This window comes from Pleurodeles waltl, chromosome 10 (genome assembly GCF_031143425.1).
Source record: "Pleurodeles waltl isolate 20211129_DDA chromosome 10, aPleWal1.hap1.20221129, whole genome shotgun sequence".
NCBI lineage: Eukaryota > Metazoa > Chordata > Amphibia > Caudata > Salamandridae > Pleurodeles > Pleurodeles waltl.
This window is the reverse complement of record NC_090449.1, coordinates 630,774,224-630,801,908: the sequence shown is the minus strand read 5'-3', so window position 1 is coordinate 630,801,908 and position 27,685 is coordinate 630,774,224. Positions and strand designations below refer to the sequence as shown.

The 27,685-nt window shown below is 42.7% G+C and overlaps 1 protein-coding gene across 3 annotated transcripts in view; it reads right to left on the bottom strand.

Moving 5' to 3' along the window:
* The window catches only part of ACTR3B (actin related protein 3B), a 578,551-nt gene that overhangs the window by 298,246 nt on the left and 252,620 nt on the right, over positions 1-27,685 (bottom strand). For all 3 annotated transcript variants that reach the window (XM_069211126.1, XM_069211127.1, XM_069211128.1), the window contains exon 7: positions 12,284-12,427. In XM_069211126.1, coding sequence (XP_069067227.1) covers positions 12,284-12,427 — 144 coding nt within the window. The remainder of the gene's footprint in view (positions 1-12,283; positions 12,428-27,685) is intronic.

The following is a 27,685-nucleotide window of genomic DNA, read 5'->3' as shown; positions in this document are numbered from 1 at the left end:
GAGATCACCGCCATGGTCATAATTTGGCGGTACTTACCGCCAGCCTGTTGGCGGTATTATCGCCACTTTATCACCAACTGCCAGGGTTGTAATGAGGGCCTTATTCCTTTGGTTTCCGTGATTGAGGACTTCTAAGAAGTCATCTGTTTTTTATAATACTTGTGGATACTAAATGCAGAGTCGGTTCTCAGACTTTATGATTTGGTTTGAAAGTGTTTAAATTATTGAAAGTTAATTGGTACCTTCATTCATTAAGTGCATAGATTTCATGTAAATGTAACACTAGTAAATCAGGATTGAAGTGACATAATTAATTGACGGTACACATGCTATGAGCAGAGCCTGTTTTCAGATTGTATGGTTTTTACATAAAAAAAAAACAAATGTTAATAATTAGTATACTGGATGGCTGAACTAATTGCATGAATACGTTCTGAAATCTGGCATAAGGAGTTAAGAGATTAATTTGAATAACCTTATTGTTTGATGATTTGGAGAGAATGTGAAGTCTCTCTGTTATATCTTTTGTTGGCATATTTACTGTTTCTATGGCTGACGAGCACCGGGTGTGCTTTCGGAAGGCAGGATTGCCAAAACAAATTCCCTGAAAAAACTAAGGGCTAAAGTGACTGCTGTAGCGAGGAATTGTAATATTATGTTACTTTACATTAAAAAACTTAGAAATTCACTGAGGGAAAAAAAAGATTAAAAGGATGTTATAGTTAGGTAAAAATGTCAGTTAAAGTTAAGACATATCACTTTAAATGAACAAAAACCATTGAAATTCACTAGTTACAGTGCCCCACTCAGGTCACCATCCTCATTGTTATTATCATTATGCGTCTGAGAGGGATGGGGTCCCAGTGTACTCATGCAGGTTCAGGTAGTGGGTGGCATGGTTCTCTCCTCTATATTTAGGGAGGGAACCAGGCCACCCACTGAGGGATTAGATTTCTGGGGTCTCACAGAGACTTTGGGACAGGAGGCTGCTCGCCCCCTTTCCTAAATTTTAAAAAGGCCCTGGGGGATGAGGTCCCCAGAACCTCCAAAAGGCCCAGGGAGTGTGACTGCCTGTGCTTTTCTTTGGTGTGGCTTGACAGTGCAGCTGTCACCATACAATTATGTGATAATCACCAGGTGAGGGCCTTTGGCTCCACCCACATTCTGGGAGATAGGGGTACATGTTTTAATTGGGCAGACGGTGTGTCCTTCCACAAAAAAGTGGCTGTCTTCCACACAGCTGTGATCATCTGTTTATTTATGCGTTGCCTGAACTTGACTTTTCAGGGACACACACATTCTAATGTAATGCTATTAAAATGTCTTAGATAACTTATAGTGTTTCTTCTCTGGAAGCAGCACAGATGGGAGGAATGCAGTCATTAACCTACATGTTTTTTTAGGTCTGGCTTGGCAGTGCATCTGTCACCAAACCTTTTAACCTACACTAATTTTACTGTACAGTTCATTGCTTCCACGCAAGTCCATATTGATTACCATGCTATCTACTTGTAATGCTTCACATTACCATGCAACATTCTTTAAAAGCCAGACCTTTGCCAGGGCTTGTTTTTTACTTTGCAGCTGATCCTCCATGAATTCACAGTAAACAAAATTAAATTGGCCCCTCCCGCCATGTCTGGGGGAAAGTATGCCCTAACCTTCCCCCTTAAATATTTTTTAAACTTATTTCCTTGGCACTCAGGGATTAGGGGCCGTATTTATACTTTTTGACGCAAAACTGCGCTAACGCAGTTTTGCGTCAAAAAAATTAGCGCCGGCTAACGCCATTCTGAAGCGCCATGCGGGCGCCGTATTTATTGAATGGCGTTAGCCGGCGCAAGCAGACCGGCGCTGCCTGGTGTGCGCGAGAAAAACCACGTACACCAGGCAGCGCCGGCGTAGGGGGAAAATGGCGCATGGGCGTCTTAAAATGGGGCAAGTCAGGTTGCGTCGAAAAAATCATCGTAACCCGACTTGCGCCATTTATTTTCGACGCCCATCCCCCATCAACATGACTCCTATCATTGTAAAGATAGGAGTCATGCCCCCTTGCCCAATGGCCATGCCCAGGGGACTTCTGTCCCCTGGGCATGGTCATTGGGCATAGTGGCATGTAGGGGGGCACAAATCAGGCCCCCCTATGCCACAAAAAAAAAAAAAAAAAATACTTACCTGAACTTACCTTAATGTCCATGGGATGGGTCCCTCCGTCCTTGGGTGTCCTCCTGGGGTGGGCAAGGGTGGCAGGGGGGGTCCCTGGGGGCAGGGGAGGGCACTCTGGGCTCATTTTGAGCCCACTTGTCCCTTAATGCCATCCCTGACCCAGGCGTTAAAAAGCGGCGCAAATGCGCCGTTTTTGGCCACGCCCACTCCCGGGCGTCATTTTTGCCCGGGAGTATAAATACCACGTAAAGGCCTGGGAGTCATTTTTTAAGACGGGAACGCCTCCCTTGCATATCATTAACGCAAGGAAGGGGTTCACGCAAAAAAATGACGCACATTCCGGGAACTTTGGCGCTAGACGCGTCTAGCGCCAAAGTATAAATATGGCGTTAGTTTTGCGTCGAATTTGCGTCGAAAAAAACGACGCAAATTCGGCGCAACCAGAGTATAAATATGCCCCTAGGTTTCTGGGATCTCATAGAGACTTTGGGACAGGAGGCTGCTCGCCCCCTTCCCTAAATTTTAAAAAGGCCCTGGGGGATGAGGTCCCCAGAACCTCCAGAAGCACCAGCGAGTGTGACTCCCTGTGCTTTTCTTTGGTCTGGCTTGACAGTGCAGCTGTCACCATACAATTATGTGAAAAAAGTTGCCACATCTCTGTTGGAGGAAGCCAATCCGATCTTATTTTAAGATCTGTCAACTCAGCAGATTCTCCATGGCGTGAAATATGTTTTTGAGCCTTAGGACCTGATTTATACTTTTTGGTGCAAAACTGCACCAACTCAGTTTTGCACCAAAATGTTTAGCACCGGCTTGCATCATTTCTGTGCACCAGCCGGGCACCATATTTATGGAATGGTGCAAGCCGGTGCAAAGGGTAGGCTAGCGGCAAAAAAAAAAGTCTTTAGTCGGGTTGGGCTGCCAGTATGGAAGAAGGTTTTTTTTTGCACCAAAAATGACAGGCTTGTTAGAGTAAAAAAAATGACTCTAACCTGCCAAGAGTCATTTTCTGACGCAGAACCATCCATACCACATGAATCCTGTCTTAGACAAGACAGGAGTCATGCCCACCACCCCAATGGCCAGCACAGGGGACCAGGGTCCCCTGGGCATGGCCAATGCACCCAGTGCCATGTAGGGGTCCCCTATCAGGGCCCACAATGACACTTTAAAAAATTAAATAAAATACTTACCTGTACTTACCTGGGATGGGGTCCCCCATCCTCCACTGACCCTCTGGTGTGGGTGTCCCTGGGGCCTGGGGAGGGCACATGAGGGCTTATTGCATGGTGTTCTACCAGGGAAATAGGCCCACAGGTCCCCTAACGCCTGCCCTGACCCAGGTGTTAAAAAATGGGGCAAAGCAAGCTTTGCCCCATTTTTTGACCCCTCCTGTGCACCATTTTGCACAGGAGTATAAATATGGCGTTAAGGCCATAGAGTCATTTTTTGCACGGGAACAGCTACCTTGCATCTCATTAAGGCAAGGTAGGTTCCCACTTTCAAAAAATGAGTTTAACTCCATAAATTTGGCGCTAGACGGGTCTAGCACCAAAGTATAAATAATGAGTTCGTTTTGCACCGAATTAGAGTAAAAAAAATGACGCTAATGCGGTGCAAACAAAGTTTAAATATGCCCCTTAATTTCTTAACTACTACCAAATGGATTTCCACCAAATCACAAACAGCATGCTTTTTGGACCAAGATATAGCTTTCTGCCAAATTCGGTTCAGCAGTTTTTGTGGTATCGTTAATCAATTTTCCAATGGGAAAATGAATGCGGAAAATGTGTTTTTGGAACACCCTTTTTCATGGCTTCCGCTTGATGAATCTCCCCGAAATGTTCCGGAAAGGAGCTGATGTGGATAAAGCTTTTTTTTAAAAGTTGCTTGAAGATTTGCCAAAGCAACAAAGTTATAAGTAAACCAAAAAATGCTTTTTCTATGGAAACATGGTCATATTTATAGCTATCTAGTGGTAACCCCCACTGGGTAATATAGATATGTATATTTAACATTATTGCAACTTTAAAATATTATTTAATTTAAAAAAAGTAATATTTGTATTGAAATATATAAAATATAAAACATAGTAACACTAATTTAATAATATAAAATGCAATTCATTCAAATACATGTAACTTGAAAATACCTTTAAGTTACATACTACATTTTAAAATAAATTGTAAAGTAGAATACATATAACAAATAAAAAATACAGTTGGTAACTAAAATGATAATAATCATTTATAAAATATCTTAAAAACAATATAAGCATGTATAATGATTATTGATTAGAAAACTAAAATCAGACTACATAGGTGTGTGCGCAAGAAGAGGATGAAGAAGAGAGAGGAAGAGGGAGTGTTTTCAACCCCCTGGTAGTTAAGAGATGAGACTCTTGAACCAGCTTGTGTTTGTGCCAAAACAATGATAAAAATGACTAAGGTCTAAGGTTTAGTGTTTGGTGGACAGGGCACTCATTTGCAAACGTGACAGACTACCCTGCCCGCCCAACCCTATATCTTTCTATACTAGCCTTCCAGATTTCTGATGCCTTTCACCATTGCTCTTTCCTTCCCATTTTCTTACTTGTGCTCAAGTATATCAATCATACATTTTTAGGGTGCACTACTCACCCATATGGTCTCAAGGCGCTTAGGGGTGTGTCCTCAGAGATCAGTTGAAGAGCCAGGTCTTGAGGTCCTTCCTGAACTGAGGCAGCAATGGTGACTGTCTGAGGTGAGGAAGTAAGGTGTTCGAATCTTTTGCTGTCATGTATATGAAAATCTTCCTCCAGCCGAGGACTTCTTTATGCGGGGTACGTTGGTGAGCGTCTGCTGGGACGAGCGGAGAGGTCTGGAAGGGGTGTACCAGGTCATGCAGCGGTGATGTAGCTGGGTCCGCCTTTTGGGAGGCTCTGTAAAATGGATATGAATGAATATCTGTACTTGTAGTTACTTCTTTGAAATGTCCAAAAGGCATCAGGGCTTGTAGCCTCCGCCACTATTCCCTTTGCAATTGTGTCTTGAATGCTCTGAGCAGCATTTGCCGTAAATGCAGATCTGGAGCACATTTTACAGTTTTGCTGAATGTTGGCAACAATCCACAAATGTTCAAGTCTTTAAATTCAGCAATGCAGATTTTTAGAAAGGTCGGGCCAAATTAAGTTATTCAGCTCACTGACCAAATATAAAACAGTCTCTCCTCTGGAGTAGTACAAAAAATGATTCCGATTTTTCTTGGGCATAAGGCTCCCATCCTATTTTGTTGTGCAGTTTCTTCGTACATGTTATATGCTGTCCTCTACTTTAATGTCAAGTTGGAGCATTTTCTCCTTTAGCTAATTAATGCATTATATTTCAACCCGGTATTCCAGTTTTGTGATTCTGCAGCAGATCGGCTCCATGAAAACCCTTCCATTCTGGTCCATTTCTATCTGCTAGACACGCGCCCCTTCCCCATATCATTTTGAAACATAGGGTGTTATTCAGAGCTTTGAGGAGAACGTGAAGACTCTCTGTTATATCTTTTGTTGGCTTATTTACTGTTTCTATGGTGGATGAGCACTTGGTGTGCTTTCGGAATGCAGCATTGCCAAAACACATTCCCTGAAAAAAACTAAAGGTTAAAGTGACTGTTGTAGTGAACTCTATCCATGTTCATATACAGGAATAATAGGATTAAGTGAAATTTTATACACTTTGCCACAAGTATGGTGCAGTATCCTGTCCAATAAACTGATAGTCCGCCCACTGTATTTAGACTCAGGACAACCCATCATGTAAATGGAGCTCCTGCTTGCTCATCCATCAGACACCTTAGACTGACAGCCCTTTCAACATCAGACTGTCGATTTGAGAACCTCAGACCATCCATCGTATTAAGGGAAGATGTTCTGACATACATATTTTCCTGTTTGTGACCGCCAAGAAAAGTCTGGTGATGCCTGACAACAAAAAATAATGACTGACATCTCAGGAGAAAGCTTACAGGATGGCAGGGCCATTAGGTTTTTGTTATTCGAAAGCAAACTCCATGGTGGTTGCTCCTCTGAAGTCAAAGAGATCTCTGTCAGGCAGGGAGAGATCTCTAAATATAATAGGACACCTGCCATTCCCCAAGTAATTGCCTTAGTGTCTATATAGTCAAAACTATATTAGAGGAGCCCTCTGCTTCCAACATTTGAAGCTGAGGATATTGCTCCCCTAGAGCAATACAGATACTATCATTCTGCTCTATGCACAGACATACTTTATTACACCCCAGTAAGTCTTAGAACATCCATGAGACTCCAGAAATACATTATTACTGAAGTCTTGTTTTTAAGTATTCTGAAGCGTCCATGAAACACCATGAACACTGTAGAAGAGCAATATAAATAAATTAATACATTGGAATTCGTACATACCATTAGATACTAGTTTGTTTAATGATGCAAATCAGCTTGTATTTTCACCTGGGCAATTAAAAACCAAAATGATGTAGCCAAAGCAGGTGCCAGATCATAGCATTTAAACAAGTCCAGGTATTCGTGCTACTTTTTCACAAAAAGAATGGGGTGATTTACAGTTAGCTTGGTGCCTTTGATTGAATGGTGCAGTTCGGAAAGAGTCAAACACAAGGCCAACTCTGTCACGAGGTCATTTTTTTACTGCAAGATTAATCTCTTATACAGTGAGCACAATGGCCATGAGAACATGAGATGATTACTAGTATGACAGGAAAAGTCTGCCTGTGTATTTTTCTGTGCCTACACATTTACCTATGAACATTACCAAATGTTAAGAAGACTGCACAGCCATTTAGTAGGCTCTGTACAAGTTCCTATATTAAGGATGTTTGTAGATTTTGCCTAACTTGCCATGCCAGTAGAAAGTTGGGAGTTCTTAAACATATTTCTTGAAACCACTGTCAGTGGCTAGGAAATCATTTAAGGAAGTGTGATGGATATGCGTCGACTCTTGGGCCCTAATACTACCTCAGGAAACTCATATATTCGTACTGGCTGTCCTGATAACAGAATCTGGTACCCTGTGGCCATGCCATTTAGATGCACAGTTGCAAGTGCAGCAATAAGAGCATCAGGCCCAGATTTAGAAAGGGCATTGGGTTTGCATTACTTTTTAAACTCAGACCCAAAGCAAAGTCTTCTTCTAGGATTTACAAAGCAACGCATACCACAATTTGTATTTGAAATAAAAAGTAACTCACTCCTACGCAATGTGCTGCCTTGCGTTACTTTGCATCAAAGAGGCATTCCATGAATGGTGCATGGGCATTGTCTTCATCCACCCATGGATTTTTATTAAAGGTGGGCGGAACCCGCAGAGTAACATAAAAACTCAGTAGAATTCTGCGAAGTTCCGCCCACCTAGATTCTGATGATTACATCTGCACAGGCAGCACCACAGCTTAATCACTTCACTGGCAGAGGCTGAACGGGTGCAATGTCCCTGGCCAGACACTTGAGCTGGAATAAAGAATATGATTACAAATTACATCTGCACTGTAATCTAGAAGAACCTTTATCACAGATGCTGAATACTCAGAAATTGGCTTTTGAGAGCAGACAGTCACATCCATGTGTTTTATAAACAATTTCATATCTATTTATTCACAGAAAACATTTTCAAAACGCCATTGGAGGGAACTTATCAGCTTTGAAATACTGTGGAAGCTCTAAAATTAAATCACCCTGAAACTCAGTCAAAAGAGCAATCTGGTGCTTTGCAGCAGCCTGGTACACTTATGTCAGCAATGTGAGCTCTGGCAAATCGTACGAAAAATCGAAATTAAGTGTTTTCTCCCCATAATGAATAACACGTGACAGACAGCTGCCTTGGCTGAAATCACTTATTTTTTAAACTTTCGCAGAACTGAGAAATAGTGACAGAACCCTGGCGTCCTCTGCAACATGCACAGAAGAAAAGCGGGAAATGAACACAACAAAAATAACGTTTTTTAGAACTCTATTTTCGGCCAACTTTTAGACACAACAATAATTCACTGCACCAATACAGAAGCTACAATACAATGAGGAAAGCACCATTAAAGTGAGTCCCTTAATGTATTTGCTCTCTTCTGTAATTTAAATGCGTTTCTTGTGCTCTGTCTGCCTTATGAAGCGCTTGTGTTGTCAGAGACGCTTCAAGACGCTTTTACAACCATAAGAATGTAAAATAACAATCCGTGGTACTGTGTTGTGAAATCACTTTGATAACATTTATATTAGCAACGCTCAAAATTAAGAGTAGTTGAGATATCCCTTGAAGCATTAACAATACGGAAAGGCCTATTCTGCAAATTTTGAATCAAGTTGTTGCTATCCTCGCGTGACCTCATCCTCATTTTGTCACAGAGGTTAAGAATAGTTTCCGTCATTGATCTGACCATGCTGTGTCCTCTTCTGTGCAGTGCCTTATAGCAGCCTTGGTCTTATCCAGGAGGTGCAGCTCCCTTCCCCGTTAAAGGAGACCAAACCACCTGTCAGCCATTTCATTCACCACCACCCAAGGCAGCAGGACTCGCTGTCTGCAGTTCACACAGCCTGGAGAGTCGAGAGCAGTGGTTCGTATATGGCATGCTGATCCTTTGTGTTGCATTCTGTTCCAAGGCAGTTGGTTTCCCTCAGGATGAGTGCTCTCTCTTTTCTATATATAATAAAGTCAATGGTCAGCCATCAGCCCATCTCACACTGGGATCGTGTTTTTTTGTCTCATTGCTGTGATCTGACAGACTTTTGCACATATTTGGAGTCTTGTGACACATTATTTAAGATATCCCCATACTTTGCAAGCTTATCACACTACACAGCACTCCATATTGGTGCTTCATAGCACGTACCTTAGGGTGTGGGATTGAGGTAAACTGCGTCACGCGGCTGGAGGCAGAGTGATTATGGAACTCTGCACTCAAAGCGGAAAGCGGATTTGCAAAACTTTGTAAACTCCTTGAGCGGGGCAGAGATTACTGCCCACCTTGGACTCTTATGAAAATCCATATCTAAAAGGACTTGCAGAGATGGAATTACTCTAAAACCTGTGCCTAACTAAGATTGGCGTAACAAGGAAAAATATTTTTATTTCTCTTCATTATTTCCTATTTACATGTGCGCTACATTCTGCAGCACACATACATAGAGAGATAACTTGTGGATGGTAAGAACCCCTTTCTTGTATAAAAACTATGCTGGTCACTATGGTGCAAGGGGGTATCCGTTGGTGCATGGTAGCATCAAGTACGGCACAAAGGAAAGGGTTTTCCTCAATAACTCTATGGAACGTGGCCTCTATAACGTAAAAACAGAGGATTCCTTATAGGGATAGATCATAACCTAAACGGTACTTAATCAACAATAATAGAATCTCTTATTATTGGTGGAACAAATTGTTTTATGTCAATCTTTATGACACATTCACTGTTTTCTGCGCTCAATATATGATGTTATTTAGAATAATACAGATACATATAAATTAACATGACATACATAGAAAAATGTTCAACGATAAAAAATACAGAGATAATAGTACATTTATTGATTCTTATGTCCGTCTCTAACTGCATCAATCTGATATATCTTGCATAAAGAAAGCACAGTTCTTGTTATACCGTCTTTAATTCAAAGTGTGTCTACTCATGATAAATTTTCTGTAGTACATGAAGAAGTTGTCAAATATACTGGGCAATAAGATGGTGGAAAGAAAGTTTGATTCTTTTGATTTACTCTTTGCTGCATTTTACACAAAAATAATTTCCTATTGAGTGGACTTCTCTGTCAAGAGGTCGATGCTGGGTTATTCAAAGCCACATCAGGAAACAAATACAGAAACTTGAAGATAAAGTGAACCAGCGTTAGGAAGAAAGCAGGATGGTGCTATATCTTTCAAGGTATGGCACTGTTTTGTTCCTTCCAATTCACCCAACACAGCAGCATCTCTTGTTGCACTGAAATTCGTTATTTCTTTCTAAAACCCGGCCTGAGTTTGTAAATTTACAAGAGTGCAGGTCACAAAAAGGAAGTCATCCAGGCTAAATAACTGCTGTGGAAGCCAAATATGGGGAGGATGTATAAGACTGCTCCTGGTTTTTATCCCTTTCCTAATGGGGTTGTTGAGAAATTCCATACAGTCCTGAAAGGCATGATTAGAGGTCTGGATTAGTGACCAGAGGGCAAATCATATAAAATATCACCCTTGGCACTTTGGGTGGGAAGGCCTGTAGTGCTCATGACCCTTCTTGGTGCTGAAAAAAAGACATAAACTACCAGCTTGTTTTTAAAACCCATATCCAAATCATTCATGTCTTTTGGTTTAATCTCCACTTTCACAGATCTAAAAGGGTTTTATTTCATAGTGGCTGTTCATAAGAAATATGAGGACAGTGGACCCAAAATCTACCACAAGAGGACACAAAGAAGGACTATTGGCGAGAGCTAGAGCATGTTTTGGAGTTTGGCAGACAGTTACTCTGTCACAAATTTGACGGATATCCCGTCCACCGTATTATGAGTTCCATAGGATAAAATTGAATCGTAATACAGCGGACGGGATATCTGTCACATTTGTGACAGAGTAACCCCATCCACCAAACTCTAAATCAGGCCCTAAGTCTCCCAGATCCTGGAAAATAAATACCGGAATGACTGCTGCTGCATTTCTCTGATCTGCTCCTTCATCTACCTAAACTAACTGCCTGGTGTATCCATTATACTGACACTGGTGACAGCATGCCTGGCTAAGGCACATCATGAAAGATGAAGATCTTGGACTTGAAGGTCAATAAGTCCTCCAGTGGTTATCGGTCCAGTCATGTGGAGCTGGATATCAACGCAATTACTGAAGGGCTACTCCAGAACTGAGATTATGTGCAGACTGAAAGGGACTGAACTCGGATTCATAGCTAGATAGATGCTCAGTCATACCTAGAATTAATTAGCTTTTAAACAGCTGCAGGGCTACGAAATTCTCAAATACTTTTGGTTGCCCTACAAAAATTACCCCACCAAAGTCCTCATTACGAGTGGCAACAATTCAGCATAGGAGAAAGTCTACCACTCACAATTTCAAGAGTCTCCAGTCTTGAATTATCAAGTACACAAGCTCCAGGCCTGATAATTGCAGAACTGGAGACACCACCTCTTTTTCAAGGCTGCAGGGGTTATGGGTAAGAGCGCAGCTTGGTCCCTAACTGACCCCTGCAGCAGTAAAGAGGTGCAGGCAGTGCTCACCCTGGACAATCTGAAGCTTCGCTGAACTCTTGTACAACCACCAGCCCCCTACCTCCACCTTTCTGACACAAGCGCTCCCACTGTCGCTTTCTGCCTGGTCTGAGCAGACAGAAAATGTCAGAAACTTTCTTCCTGAAATTACAGAAAACTGCACGAAATAGGCCCAGTATTACTGGGTCTGTGCAGTTATTCTGTATTCCTAGAAAGAAATAGTCATACGTGCCGACATTTGGTGCAGAAATACCGGCCAGAAGCTGAGATTCTGATCCTACATAATGCCCGCGCCAAAAATTGGCATACTGAAGTTTAAATGAGGGACCAGTAGGTTAAGAACTTCAGTGTGTTTACCTGGATTGCATTGCTTTCTTTAGATCTATTTGAAAGGATTGCCTAATTCAGCCTCCAGAGAGATGAAAAAAACTAATGTGACTGTCAGGGGAGGTAAGTGTCAAAAGCACTATTTGGATTTCCTTGGAAAACAATTTGGCAGCAGTATAGTAAAGCCCCTCGGGAAAGATCCAGTGTATTGTGGATCAAGAAGGGGGTACCTGAACCCAAACAGTGGCCCACATGGCACGCCCAAAGTTACATCACTTCTAGTTGATTAAGGGGTTGCAAGAGGGAAAAGGAAAAACAAACACCAAAAACAGTAGGGAAAAAACTGATTGTCGTTCAATAGTAGTAGATACTCTAAAATGAAGAAGGGCTAAGCAAACAAAAGAAAACAATAAAAAACAACCGAAAACTCGGGGTTTGCTGTAAAGAAACAAGAAATAACAACAAAATACATGTGCTCCGGAAACAATGCATTGTGCAAAGTCATCGTCGTAAATTCCTGTTGTTTTCCAAATCAAGTGAATGTAACAGACAACTCTTTCGAAAGTTTACCTTAATGGTTTTTGCCGTCTCCAGGGATTGCTCGGGTGGAATCCCCACTTCCCTCTCCCTGAGAAGCTGCTGAATGAAATAGGTAACATCTCGGCCAGCGATAGGGATATGTTTGATGCAGCTTCCAATGACATATCCTTCCGCCTGGAAATAGATTAAAACAGATATTTTGGTTTACAAGGCTAATGTGATCTGGGTCATTTTAAAAATTTAAGAAATAAAGAAGGGAACTTGCTGGCCAGGGTCTTCATGTGTGAGCTTTAATAAAAGACGACATTATTCTTTGATCTATCCACATTAGCTTCCAGGTTATGTTTAAAGAAAATAATTTCACTGAACAAATAGAGTGTGCGAGTCAGTAGGACAGACAGCGAGTGAGTTAGTGAGCACGTAAATTAACCTGGCTAATTTGTCCTGCCCTCTTGCAATAAAATTGAGCACTACACTCCGATATTACTCTAGACTAAATATTTAAGGAGAGTGAGAAGAAATGACTCTTCATGGATTGGGTGTGGTGGGACCCTCTCAGTGGCAGTTAGCCTGGTTAAGGAAAATTCAGCATCCACAAAATGTTGACTCTAACGAAAACTATGCTGAGGTAGGGGACCAGATAATTGAGAGAAATTGCTTGACATCCTTCCCCTTTCCCTACACACTCAGGCACCACAACACCAAGTTCACCCCAGCTCTGAAGGGAGGTAACTTTAAACACTGGGAAAAAGAAGAGTGCAAAACCCCAGCAGACCTATTCCACGAAGGATATTTTAAATCCTTCCCTCAATGCAAGATAGATTATGTTAATCAGAATCATGTATGCTTCAGATCCCCACTGTAACTGGGCCCTCCTATCCCCTAATATTGTAGCAGCTCCTAGGCCTCAAGAGGCAGTTTCCAATGCTTGCACGGACAACTAAGCCTTTCCTCTTGGCAAGGTCAGTAAAATGATACAAAGATATACCTGCAGCCACACCTTCCCCAAACCGTATCTGACCATGGTCTGATACAGCTAACTGTTGAATAACCTAGGACAAAGAGAGATCTTGAGGCACATGGCACCTGAATGACTCTTTCATAAAAGACCCAGTGGCCCTCCATGAAATACGTGACAAATTCAGGATTATCTCATCCTTATCAACAGTGGAGACCTAAGCAAGGGAGTGGCATGTGACACCTTTATAGTAGTCGTGAGATGGGTATTTATTCAGGAGGCAGGCTACCTAGGATGTAGGTGGAAAATTGCACTCAAATGTCCGTGCAAGGAATTGGTAGTCCTGGAAAACAAAAGCACAAATCAATCTCATCCAGAATGACTGGGAGACAGCTCACCTCAGTGAGAAGCCAACTTTGCTCTTTGAAATACGATAAAGCTAATTATCCTGATTAGACTAGAATTGGATTTTCATGAAGGAGAAACAAAGCAGGACCCATGCTAACAAACAGGTCCCAAGCTGACTGAATGCAGCAGTACACTGATGACATTAGGAGAGTGAAGGGAGAAGTTCAAACTAACAATGAGGGCGAACTAAGAGCTGTTCAGGAATAATATCAAAGGCTATCTATATGGCCTCACCATCCGACAAAGCAGCAGTAAACTCTCACTTGATCTCTGTCTTCTTACCAGTCATACCTCGCCGAGATAGTAGCTGCAGTAAAGTGCTTGAAAGTGGATAAACCCATAGCCCAGATGGTAGCACACTAGGATTTTATAAACACTGTGGCCCTCATTATGTCATTGGCGGTAAAAACCACCTACCGCCGCGGCGACGGCCAACAAAAGACCGTCACTGCGGCTATAAGCCATCTGCCGTATTATGACCACAGCCGGATTTACACCCGAAGGATGATGGAAATCCGGTTGGGGCCATGCCGGTGGATGGTGGTAAGGTGACTCTGCTGCCACCAGCAGCGCCACACCAGTAGACCACTGCCAGCCGTATTATGACCCATAATAAGGCCTGGCGGTGTTCTGCTGGTGGACGCTGGTGGTGGCAGCAGCGCCCCGTTCCATCTCCTGCCGGAGGACCCCCTAAACACAGTAAGTGGGTGCTCCGACAGGGGAGAGGGTGGGGGGTGTTGTGTGTGTGTTTGGGGGTGTGTGTGAATGTGTGTGCGTGCGTGTATGTGGGAAAGTATTCTAGCAGTCAGTATCGGGAAGCAGGTGCAGACGCTCACTCAATGAGCTGAACACATAAAAATACGGCTGCAGCATGGACACACAGCCTTATTGGGGATAAGCCTGGGCGGAGTTTATGGGTTCGAGCTACACAGAACTCCTCAAAGTGGTCAAAAAACTCTGCCACGCTACATGGAGTTCCGCGGAAGGGTGGACTGTTCCAGTCACCCCCATTCATGTCGCATTTATGTCAAACACAAAACAAAGTACGTTGTTGAGTTCAAAATCATGCACGAATGGCACCACGCAGTTCACACAGACGCGGCCATCTTGTTTTTCTTACTCTGTTCATGGTGCAGGGCCTGTTTTTTTAATCCTTCTATATCTTTTCCATCCTCCGCCCTCATAAATTAATCTACCCCTCATTTTTATTCATTGCATTAGTGTGTGTTTTTGTGTCTGTGTATTTTACTTTTTTCATATTTTTTGTGTTTTCGTGACTTTTTGTATTTTTGTTTATTTTCCCCTTTACTTCCTTATTTCTTCCTTCTTTCCTTTTTTCTCCTGTTTCTTTTCATTTTCTTTACCCCACCCTATGCCATTGCAGAGCAGTGCGGCGAGAATGGAAACGGTGGCACCAAGCCCCCCGAGCAGCCAGAGCAGCAGCTGCCTACCTTGTGGGTGGTAGTGCCGCCCAAAGGATGCAGCCCGGCCAATCTTTGTGAGGTGGAGGAGGCAGCACTGGTCTTTTATGTGCAGCCCCACCGCCCCTCCATGATGGCAGCAGGTGGCAGGCCTGGCAGCGGATACCCACTGCGAGAGCATTGGCTGCATTGAGGGAAGGGTTCTCAGGTATGTGTATAGTATTTATTCTGTATGTGTTCTACAATGCTAACATGTGTGTGGAGAGGGTGGGAAGGGAGTTGGGACTGGGTTTCACTTTGGACTTTTGTTGGACTTTTTGGACTTTTTGGGGAAGGGGCTATTTGTCTGGGGAGAGGGGTGGGCCTGTTGTGGGTGGAAAGGGTGGGTTTTCTGTTTGTTAAAAATAAAAAGGAACATTTTACTTCACTTATGCCTCAAATGTTTGCTGTTTTAGTTTGCACTGCTTTATCCTGTTTTTTAAATCTGCTAGAAAAAGTGTATGTAATTTACTTATGACCTTGCTCTACTGTCCTATGTAACTATATTGGCCACTAGAGGATGATTGTCATTGCCTATTTTGCCTACAAACACCTAGATACACACAAACAACATCTTGTTCAGTTGAAGATAATTACTAACTAACCAAGTTCACTTCAAGCCATAGTTCTACCCTTTCCTGAATAGATAAATCATGGGCTGATACCCCAGTCTTCTTACTGCAGGGTTTATCAAAGGTGGCACCTTATCTTAATGGGGTGGTAGTAGAGTAGCAGGCTAGCACGCTAACAGGGAATACATAAAGTGCCATTCCCACCTATGCGAACTCCAACTGCAGGATTAATCAAAGGGTTAGCAATAACTGTCAACTATATTGAAAGAAAACAGAAAGTTAGTGGGTCATATATTATATCATAACTTAAGGAAGACTGAGATCAGACTACCACAATTACAGTATTTAAGACACAACAATGAAGACCTGATATGATAATAAAAACTAACAATATCAACTTCTTCTGAGCAATTGGGAGCTAGTATGAAATCTAAAGTTGGGAAATGAAATGGTCAAGTCAGGAGTAGTGTGCTCAGAGTCAGGAGTGGTTGGACAAGGTTAAGGTTTTACGCAACACAAGTTCTTAATGATGATGTTGATTGAGCCGGTGTGGAATATTGCTCCGGTAATAGAAGATCATGCACTGAGTTGGCGTTGCTTCCACCCTATTTGCCCCAGCAAGTGTGTGATCCATTTGTGATGTAAAATTGAGTCACAGCTCAATAAATCACGCAGCCTGGAGGAAGAGGGACAGGGGCTCAATGAATGGATTGAAAAGGGGTTTTGGGGAAAGGTGTGACAAAGAAAAAACACTACACAAACGAAACCATGACATTATTCATCAGGGCTGTTATCCATTATCATTCTGTTGTGGAAGGAAACAATGACTGGATAAGTATGACACAGTTCAGTTAAATGAATTTCAAACAGTCTTTCTGTCCCAGATAGACCCAAGATAATGTATCTCTAAATTTTATGTGTTCTAGGTTTAAAAAATACAAATTGTGGAACTTAAATTAACCCAACCAAATCTAAAAATTATGATTGTTAAAAGGAAAATGGCATGTATTGCCAAATTGGGCGGTGCCTCTCCATTCTTCTGAGAATATCCGTCATTCTTGGGTGCATGGCTGAACCTGTATGGAGGGTAAGCAGGAGTGTGTTGAGCTTTCACCTAGTTTTGTTCGTGCAGGAGAGGAGTGGACTAGGAGAAGGTCTATGTATTGAAAAACAGTACTTATATTATAGAGTAAAGGAGGACAAAAGGAAGCAAGGCAAGCTTCAAGAGGAGTCAGGAGTGTACCAAGAAGATTCAGAGGCAGAGCAAGAATATAAAGAGGAGTTTCACACTTTGAGCAACCAATGCAGCAAACACACACTAAGCAGCATTTCCCAAATCAACGCACCTCTCTCCAGTCCACAGAGCTGAGTGAGTACTAGGCCTCAGAGTCTACACCATTATCATGGTTTCTCTTTGAAGTCAATAACTTTCTCCTTCTAGCTGTTGAGGTATTCACCTCCCTCAGTCCTTCAATCTTCCTCTACCATCTTCTGATTTTGAGGAACTCCGTCCCAGTCCCAAACCGAGTGATGTAGACCTATGTAGTGTTCTGTTGTTGAAGAACAAATAGAGAAACAGAATTGATATATTTTGTGCAGATTTGTGTTTGGTAACTAAAGTGAGTTGTCTGTTTCCTGAGGAACCAGAAAAAAGGGGTTGACCCTGGCTGTAAATTTCGCTAAGTTTGAAGGCCAACCACTTTCAGGAAAAAATTATCAGCCATCAGCCCCCAAACATTGCAAATCATCAAAATCAAGTTTACAAATTTGTTGAACTCCCTCCCTCACTGTCAGCCACCACATACATCATCATTCATCACTCACAATCGCTCAATATATCACCACTCATTGATGCAATAGTTAGTAGTTACCTCTTCCAATCCAAGCTCTGAACTTGATACAAAATATTAGCTCCTCTTTGATTGCAGCAACTCATTGGAATTTGGCATTGGCACAGGCAGCCTTGTAATAATGATCTTTTAGGGTAGCCTGGATAGATTGCAAAACTAAAAAAGGATAGACAATGGCATGTGAGGAAGGAAGGTATTGTCTTGAATGTCGTGAAGGGAATGTGGAGGCGTCTTCACTGCACCCAGGTCAAACTCCAATCCAGCCATATATGTGATGATTAAATGGTGGGGCAGCATAAATCTGACACATATAATCCTCCACTAACTTTGTTTTGCAAAGAAAGAAGGAAACAAAGAAGTTCAACGAGAAATCATTAAAGATTAAAGAGTTCTATGTTGGCCCTGGCATGCTCAGTCTGGGAAGTAGAGTTTGTCCTCAAGCGTAGGTGATTGATCGAGAAGTTGATCAGCAAACACACTTGATTCTGACCACTCATCCCCTTCCTTCTCCTGTGGTGTTTCGGAAACAGTGTAGTCAGATGGTATAAAATGGTGGTGCATTTTGATCATGGGTAATCACTCCACTTTTTGAGGTGAGAGACCGGTCCTTCTCATTGTAACAACTGCACCAGATTCACTGAACACATGCTCATCAGTCACACTAGCTAAAGGACAAGCCAGATACTTTACTGCCAGCCTGGTGAGCTCTGGCCATTGGTGCACCTTCCCATACTGATACACCAATGGGTTGTGATTCATATACACCTATTTTGGGCCATCCAGATACTCCTGGAACATCCTCTGAAGGGTCAATGGTGCTGCCACTTGCTCGACTCTTTTTGTCTTTGCTTCTGCACTGGACATAAGACCTGCCATTTGAAACCAAGCCAATGCAGAGGTTGGGTCTGATTCTTCTAATGCTGTTGTTGCCGGTGTTCTTGTTACTGGTTTTGACTGCAGTGAGACAAGACTTCCATCTCTGGAAGTTGGAAGAAGCACCCCATAACTGCAGGGTGGGTCTCTAAGTTCCAGCCATTCTTCTTCCAGTTCTCTTACCTGCTCAACAAAACACTTCTTGTAATTTGAAATAACCCCTTCAGAAAAAAGAATGAAAGTGGGAAGGATTTTTTTGTAGCGTTGATCAAGTAGGGTGGCACAGATGTACTATTTGGATGATATAATCTAATTTTGTAGTTATGCATTACAAGTCAAGTGATGGCTTAGGCTCTCAACCAAAGCATGCCCTTTTGAGTTTGTTTTCACACCTCTGAGTGTGAACCTTTCAGACACCTTCTTTAGCTGCTCCTGATGAAGATGCAACAATGGGATAGTTTGGCCCACCGTACTATCCTCTTTGCTAACTTCCCACATGAAAACCTCAAAAGGGAGCAGCATCTGTGTCAAGCATTTGGCCCCATTTGTTCACATCCATGGTCATAGCTTTCCTAATTGCAACCCCTCCTCCTAGAATGGCATAGTTATTTATCTGTCCGTACTTCTCAAACTGACGCCTCAACATATAATAGGTTGAGTTCCAACATGGTGGCACCTCCTGTATCAGGGCTTTAACTGGTACTTTGTTACCACACTGAATAATCCATACCTGCTTCCAGGTTTTAAAAGAATGGCTGAAATCAGTGTAGATTCATCTGCAGGTAGTCAGTATGTTGCTGGCTACGTCTTCTTTTTTAGAAAGTCTTGCACAGCCAGGTTGAAGCAGCCCACCAAACACAGCCCCAGAAATAGCCACCATCTTCCATGGCCTTGACTACGTTACTGCCATTGTCTGTGGCACCAATCCAATTCGGAGGCCTCTGGGTCACAGCCTTCAGACACCTTGCTATTAAATTCATCAAAATGTTTGCAGCTGTATGTGATTTCTCCATGGCGAACATGGCTATTGTTGCATGCTGTCAAACACTCTTAAAAATTTCTTCAGGGCCAAGTCCAGTAGGTAGCTTTTGCTTTAACCCCATAAAAGAGATCCAGTGTGTAGTAATGCACATGTAATCAGTAGTCTGACAAATATCTATCGTCAGGTGGATAGTGTGGACAATACTTTTTTGTAAAGCTTGCCCAACCAACTGCAGCACATCATGATGCTGAGCTGGAGCAGCAACCCTGGCAAAATATGTCTGACTTGGAACCTTCCATTTCAGGCAGATGGCTGCCACAAACTCTAAGAATCCCACTCCTTCCACAAACAAAAAAGGGAGAAGGTGCAGCACTAACATGTTTGCCAGCATTCCGATGTACAAACGTGCCATTGGGTGGGTGCGGTCATAGAGCCCCTCCTGCTTAAACATGCCCCTAATACTACCCTGGATTTTCTTCTTTTGTGGGGCCACTGACGCAGGTGAATTTTGAGATGTAAGAGGTAGTAGACTCAATGTGCGACATGGTATGCCATGGTGTCTTCGTCTTCCTGTGCCATTGTGAGGTTGCTGAGGCGGGTGATTCTGGTACACTGTTGGGGATAGGGCTGTTTGTGCCAGAACATCACCCTCTTCTTCCTAACCTTCTGACGTTATTTGACCAGCTGTAGCTGACGTTTCATGGCTCTCCTCACCTTCACCACCGCACCCACATTCAGTAATTTTTTTAAGGTGCTCCTCCCACCAGATTGCGTGATTTTTTTTATATGGGTCTTCTGGCCTCTAATACCATAATGTGAACCAGGAATACCTTGAGGATCACTCACATGGCAAATGGAGAATATCGTGATGTTCTTTTTATGTTTGCTAATCGTAAACAAGTCCCAAACTGGGGAGAAGTACTTTGTTATTGGGCCATTGCCAATGCCTGAAGAAGAACTGGTGGTAGGTGGGTGTGTTGATTGCTTCTCTGCAGTGTATACGTCTACTGAGGTAGGGGTTGGAGCAGGTCTCTGCAAGGGCCTTACAAATGAGGGAGCTGGCAGATCTACCTGTGCCACATCCCTCAGAGCAGGTTGGATAGTAATGTCGGACTCCTTCCACAATGAATGGCTCATCGTCATCCTCCTCCTCACCATCCTCCCCTTCCATGACTCTAAGGCTTAATTTAAATTTTCTTTTCCCTTGCCTCTCCTGGTGTCTCCCACACTCTGCCAAGGTCCACTACATGTACCTATCATCGTCATCAGAAGTTGGTGGAGCGGTACTTTTCCTTTTCTTGCTGGAGATCTGAGAGTCATAGATTCTAAAAGAGGAGGTTCTTAGTCTGCAGGAAGCTGACTACCTGTTCTGCTCCATCTTAAGGAAGATCTACTACTGCTGGCTGTAGCTGCTGTCCATTTTGGTCTGTTCCTGAAACAATAAGGTACTACTTTGCGAAAAGGACAAATCAAATTCAGCGTCACTCCTCCTCGGCATCGCTATGTTTGCAGTGCTTGCTTCACAGACAGACATGGTCTTGGGCTTAGGTTGGGGTGGTGCTGTTGATGTGTGAGTGCTGCTTCTAGGTTCCTTCCTGGAGGCCGGTGTGGCAGGCACACATCTCCCAAAAAAGGTTGTGGTTGGCACGCCATTGGTGGAAAGCTGCTTCTTCACACTGACCACTTTCTTGGGAGCAACTTTCCTTGGGGCCATTGTAAAGCCCTCAGTTGGCAGTGGCACTAAGCTGCACAAGCAGAAGAGATTGGAGGACTAACTGTACAGGCTTTCTCTTTGGCAGTACTGCAGGTGATGCAACGTCTCTTTTCTTGTACACCTAAAAGCAACCAAGCAAGAAAAACATGGAGTTAGTGAAATGTGGCAGTGTTGCAGGTTTAAATAGTACAGATTTTTTTTGTATTAGCAAGGTTGGTTACTTATGTAATAAATACCAATGTAATCAGACATTGTAAAGTCACACCACCATACCAGAAAATTTAATTTCAAATCAGGTAGCACAACATGCAGATATAGCTCTTTGCTTATCTCCATCGGTAAAGGAGACAGCTGTGGCAGCCAGAGAGAGGTGCATGGTAGATGGAATAATCCTTAAAAAAACCTATGGCAGCAAGTCAGTCCAGGGGAAATGGAATGATCATTAAAAAAATATTTAAGTTGCCGGTGTGTCTGCATATCATATCTAGGGTGTCCAGGAGAAAATGGAATTATTATATACCTACAGAAACCGAATGCTATAGCGGTGTTGTAAGCCTTTCATGAATGGATGGACAGATGGATGGATGGAGGAATGGATGGTTCAAGGCAAAATGCAGAATTTAATAAAATTTTAAAAATAAACAATACAAACAAAAATTATAAAACTGAATAAAAATTAAAATAAAAAACAAGAAATTAGAAAAAATTAAAATAAAAAGTAAAATTAAAAAATTGAAAATTATAATAAAAAATTGAAATAAAAAATAAGAAAAATTAAAATTAAAATCAAAATTGAAAATTAACATAAAAATATAATTTTAAAATAAACAAATGATCAATAATTGCTGATGTTTGTATGCAAGCATATGACAAAGGCACACTGGCTGGATGGACAAATTGGCTGCCAACCACATGGTCAAACAACAACAAGGAGCGAGGAGGCCTGGGATACAAAGAACACATGCAAGCCTATGACTGGCTGGATGGATGCACAAAATGGTGGCCAGCCACATGGTAAAACAACAACAAGGAGCAAGGAGGCATGGGGAACAAAGAACACATGAAAGCCTATGGCAAAGAGACACTGACTGGATGCACAAAATGGCCACCAGCCACATGGCCAAACTACAACAACAAGGAGCAAGGAAACATGGGCAACAAAGAACACATGCAAGCCTATGGCAAAGGGGCACTGGCTGGATAAACAAAATGGCTGCCAGACTCATGGACAAACAGCAATAACAAGGAGCAAGGAGGAATGAGGAACAAAGAACACATGCAAACCTAGAGGAAAGGAACATTGGCTGGATGCACAAAATAGCTGCCAGCCACATGGTCAGTCAATAACAATGAGCACGGAGGCATGGCAAACAAAGAAACCATGCAAGCTCTTTGGCAAAGGAACCATGGCTGGATGCACAAAGAGGCCACCAGCCACATGGTCAAACCACAAGGAGCAAGGAAAACAAAGGACACATTTAAGTCTATGGCAAAGACACACTGGCTGGATGCACAAAATGGCCACCAGCCACATGGTCAAACAAGAACTGCAAACAAGGAGGCATGGAGAACAAAGACCACTTGCAAGCCTATGGCATAGACTACACAAAATGGCCCTTGCCACACGGTATGGAGAGCAAAGACAAATGGTGGATGATGACAAACACACACACACACACACATATACAAACTGCCCATAAGGAGGCATGGTGGTAACACTGAAAAAAACACTAACATTAATTCGACAATGCAAAACACGAAAATTAACTGAGCTATAAAAATGTCACAACAACCGTACGCACCCTCCTATGCCATCAGATATTGCCCCACAACATATACACTTTTTGCAAAAAAACTGAAATGCAAATAATAGCCAATGTTTATAACTTAATCCAATGCCATCCCTGCCCTAAAGGAAGTTTTAAAAAGACATACCACAGAAACATTTATTTCATGCACTGATGACGACCAGTACTGGGACAACTGGCTAGATGGCCCTTTGGACATCTAGGTCATATAGTAAAATAATATTGCAAATGTTAAAAACATGTAGAAAAGGGCAGCACTGAGCTGTGCAACAATTTTCCTTTACAAAAGATGTAAAATCAATGCAATGCAAAAGAAATAATAACTAGGCCCATACTTAAACTCCAGGACACCCACCACTATAATAATTAAAGTACAAAGAAATACTGGTGCATGCCCAAGCAAACAAACAACACCCTTATTAAATAGTGTTTCAACTTACTTGTGTAATTTCACAAAAACAAAGGGGCTCATTACAAGTGTGGCAGTCTATAGACAGCCACACTTGCGGTGCCGGTCAGGAATGCCGCCATTACAGTGGTCCGACCGTCACATTACAACCTTGGCGGTCTGACTGCCAGAAAACCTCCAGCTCTGCCAGGATCTAGGATTCCGGTGGTCTGGAAGTGGTTTTCTAATCCGCCAGGGCAGCGCTGTGCTGGAGATTATGATCTTTTTCTGTGCCATTGGTTTCATGGTAGTAGTACTGCCATGAAAAGGCTGGTGGAGAACAGGTGGACTTGGCATGGGCAGTGCAGGATCCCCCCTGGCCAGCACCATCTTGGCAGACAGTGAACATTGTGAGGATGCTTGTGCACCCTGCAGGCAACAGCATTGCCGCTGACTCGATTACGAGCCGGAGACAATGCTGAAGCCAGTTTCCCGCTAGGCCAGTGGGCAGAAAATTAGGTTTCCGCCAGCTGAACTAGCAGGAAACCCATAATAGCTCTGGAGGGTGAGGTCACTGCATAGGCGGCAGCCACCCTGTCAGGAGTTTGGCAGCTAGAGCTTTCGGTCTGCCAAACTTGTAATCAACCCCAAAGTCCTTAAATCCAAAGGTATATATGGGAGACAAAGAGAGTGATCCTTCCGCCTCAAAATCCAAGTGAAAAGTGACCAGGAGATGGACAAAGCAATGGGAGGAGCCTTCTGGACAGGAACAGGAAGTTGGAGTCTCTGGGGCACATCCTTCCTGTTTGAAGAAAAAAGAAAAAAGGCTTTTCACACTAAAAACAACTTGAAGGGTCCACTGGAGAAGAAAATCCACTCAAAAACCTCTTTTGTCTAGATTTTGATGTATCTCGAGTAGAAAATCTATTTCCGGTGCATTTGCTCTCTTGAATAGAATTGTTTTGGCTTCTGTCATGGCCGGAAGCAGCGCAGGTAAAAGCAAAGTCTTGTGCGCACAGCAGGAAACAGTACGTGTGAATGCAAAGACTTGTGCACACCCGCTAATGGCCCGAGAGTACTGTGGCACTCGTGAGAGAGCACCAAAATAAAATCTCGCACATGCGTACAAACTCTGCTCTGCGCCAGAAGGCAGAATTCAGGAACTCTGCACTACTCTACGTAGCGCAAAATGCCCGACTTCCGTAAACTCCACCTGGGCCAAATTGGGTAACGCTGTGGGTGTACCTAAATTGATGTATGTTGTTGACAATAGCTCTAGGGCACTTTAAAATTGATTTATACTGAAATCAATGTAGTACAGCTGATTGCACTACTGTATCTAAATTGAATCTGATTAGATTACATTTTTTAGGCTTTTAATAGTTTTAAACCTTGCACAAACATGCTGACCTGCACTGTTATATTACTGAAACCCAAACTGGATTTGATTTTGCTCACTGGCAGACCTTTTTTTCAAGTTTTAAAACACTGCACTTTTTATCTGTATTTTGAGTGAATTCTGGCCTTACTTGCGCTTCCTGATTACCATTCAGAGACGCCATCTTGTGGGGGCAGTCCTCTAGTGGTCAGAATCAGAAAGCAGGTGCAGACGCTCACTCAATGAGCTCTGCACATAAAAATAAGGCCTCTAGGCCAATGCTGCCACACTGCTTCCACCAGGCTCATCGTAATACAACAGGGGTGAGGCATCTTACTTGATGACCCCGGCACTCCCACCGTATTGGTGTTGTGGCAATTCAACAGCCCAACTTATAATGAGCTACTACATCTGTTCTTTCCCCATGCACAGGCTCAGTTTCCTGTAGTAACTTAAAAACCTGTTTTCACTTTATAGGTACATGTATTAAGGGTAACCCAGACACTATTGGAGCATGGTCTACATTGAGAGACAACCTCCTCAACATCAGGTCCTTACACAAACACACTGCTGACATTCACAACCTACTTACACACTCTGATTGTGATGTATTATTTATGACAGAGAGCCTGATGAAAGGAAACTCATCCTCTGAGATTGAGCTAGCTTTCCCAGAAATCTTTGTTTACATTCACAAAGACAGCATAGCGAAACAAGGGGAAGGTGCAGCAATCTCTTTTAAAAACCACATTTGCTGTTCCACTTTTTCTATTGATAATATGAAGGGTGCTGAATCACTAGGCTTCCATTTGTCCCCCGCCGCTCAGTCCTCCTTTTCAGGGGCACTCATATATAGTACTCCTGGCAATGCAAGCAATTTTATTAATTTTCTAGAGGTGTCCTTAATAATAAAATACTCCAATTTACTATCCTGGGAGACTTAAATCTCCACATGGACAAATCATAAGACAAACAGACCAGAGCTTTTCTAGACTCTACTATAGCCCTAAACCTTGCTCTCACCAACAAGGCATGTCACACCGTCAATTTAATACTAATACACCAATCATTCTAGAGACGCCAGTTTAAATAATCCAGTCTGACAACTTCTTAATAAAGTTTACACGTGGATCCACCCTTAACCTGGGGGTGACAAGCACCCTAAACCTAAAAACTCCTTCTGAGGCCTTGGAATAAAGTGAACATGGCTGCCCTACATGGAACCCTTATTTGCTCAACAGCCAAGTTTTCAGGTAAACCCACTAGGGACGCTTCCTTAGTGAACCAATGGCTCCGGGATGCTGCTGACTGCATTGCCCCTAAACAAGTTTCCTCTTTAAAAAGCGCCCAACTGCACCCAACTGCATTCTGGTTCTCCCCTGAACTGGGCACAGAAAGAAAAAAACAATTTTAAAAAACTTCAGAGATTCTGGAGGAGATTATATCTAGATGCAGGCAAAACGACCTATAAACTGTTCTTTAGAAGCCACCAAAACAACACAAATTGCTCTTATTTTTAGATTTTGTAAATTGCTGAGGCCAAAAACAGGCCTAAAGAAATCTTTAAGATTGTCTCTTGCTTTATGAATGCCAAAGCACGCATTCCCCCGGTCACTCTTACCCCAAAATAGGCCAGGAAGTAAGCAACTTTTTTTAATTCAAAAACTACCAAAATACAAACCCACCTCGGAGCACCCTTGACTCCCTTTCCCTTTGACTCGGCCTTTATGCCTTATGATCCCACCCCAACTAACCAACTGGTGTCATTCTCTGCACCAAATGAAGAAGAATTTAAAAATATGTTCCTATCTTGTAAGTCGGGCTCTCCACTAGACCCTTGCCCCTGCATACCCTGAGACAATTAACAAATGTTCTATGTCCTGTATATGCATAGGTATTTAACACCTCCCTTCAGACAGGTTCGCGCTCCTGTGATATTAGGAATGCTGGTTTTGTTCCACTATTGAAGAAGCTGAGCTCAGACAGCAAGATCTTATCCATTTTCAGACACCATTTCCCTCCTCCCAGCAACCCCTACTATCTTGGAATCAGTTGTGAACAAAACTCTCAGAACTCTTAGAATCCAATAATCTGTCACACCTTTCCCAATCCAGGTTCCGTACATGACTCAGTACTGAAACAGCGCTGCTTGAAGATTCTGAGTCATTAAAAGAGTCATTGGATAAAGGACAGAATGCCGCCTTCATTCTTCTAGATTTATCGGTGGCTTTCAACACTGTTGCCCATGACATCCTTTCACAATGCCTATCTAATTGTGGTATCAGGGGACAAGCAGTGGTATGGCTGGCCTCCTTCTTAACAGAGAGAGAACAATCCTCACTTCTCCAAGGCCAAACCACTCAAATGTGGAATTTCCAAGGCTCCTCATTAAGTCCAGCCTTATTTAATGTTTATATGTTTTCTCTTGCCACCCTTGTGGAGTCTTTCCATTATCGTCTCTTATGCCCACAATATGCAGCTTGTGTTTTCTTATGAGGACAACTCAAATGCCAGTAAAGAATCCCTTTCTAATTGCATAAGAGCAGTCCTGAGGTGGCTCAAGGAAAGCCAACTACAGTGCAATTGGGATAAGACGGAAATCCTTCTGTTAGGGTCCAACCCCAATCAGAGCTGACCCGGCGCTTGGCCACGGGACAGACACCCACCGACTCAGTCAGAAAGAAATCAGGGAGTAATTTTGATAACAACTTATCCTTCAAAATTCAGATGCATTTAGTCTCCAGAAACTGTATATGGATTCTTAGGGCTCTCAGAAAATTCATACCCCTGCTTTCCTGGGAGGCACGCAAAACAGTAGTTTGAGCCATGTTTCTTACCAGGCTAGACTAGGCAAATGCTTTATATTAGGATTTGGCTGCTTATCTAATCCACCGTCATCAGGTGATCCAAAAGACTGCAGTCCATCTGCTCTGTAATCTTGAAAAGAGTAGCTCAACTTCACCATTCCTCATTAAACTGCACTGGCTCCCGGTCAGTAAAAGAATCACTTATACCATCCTAGCAGAAATCTTCAGTTCTAT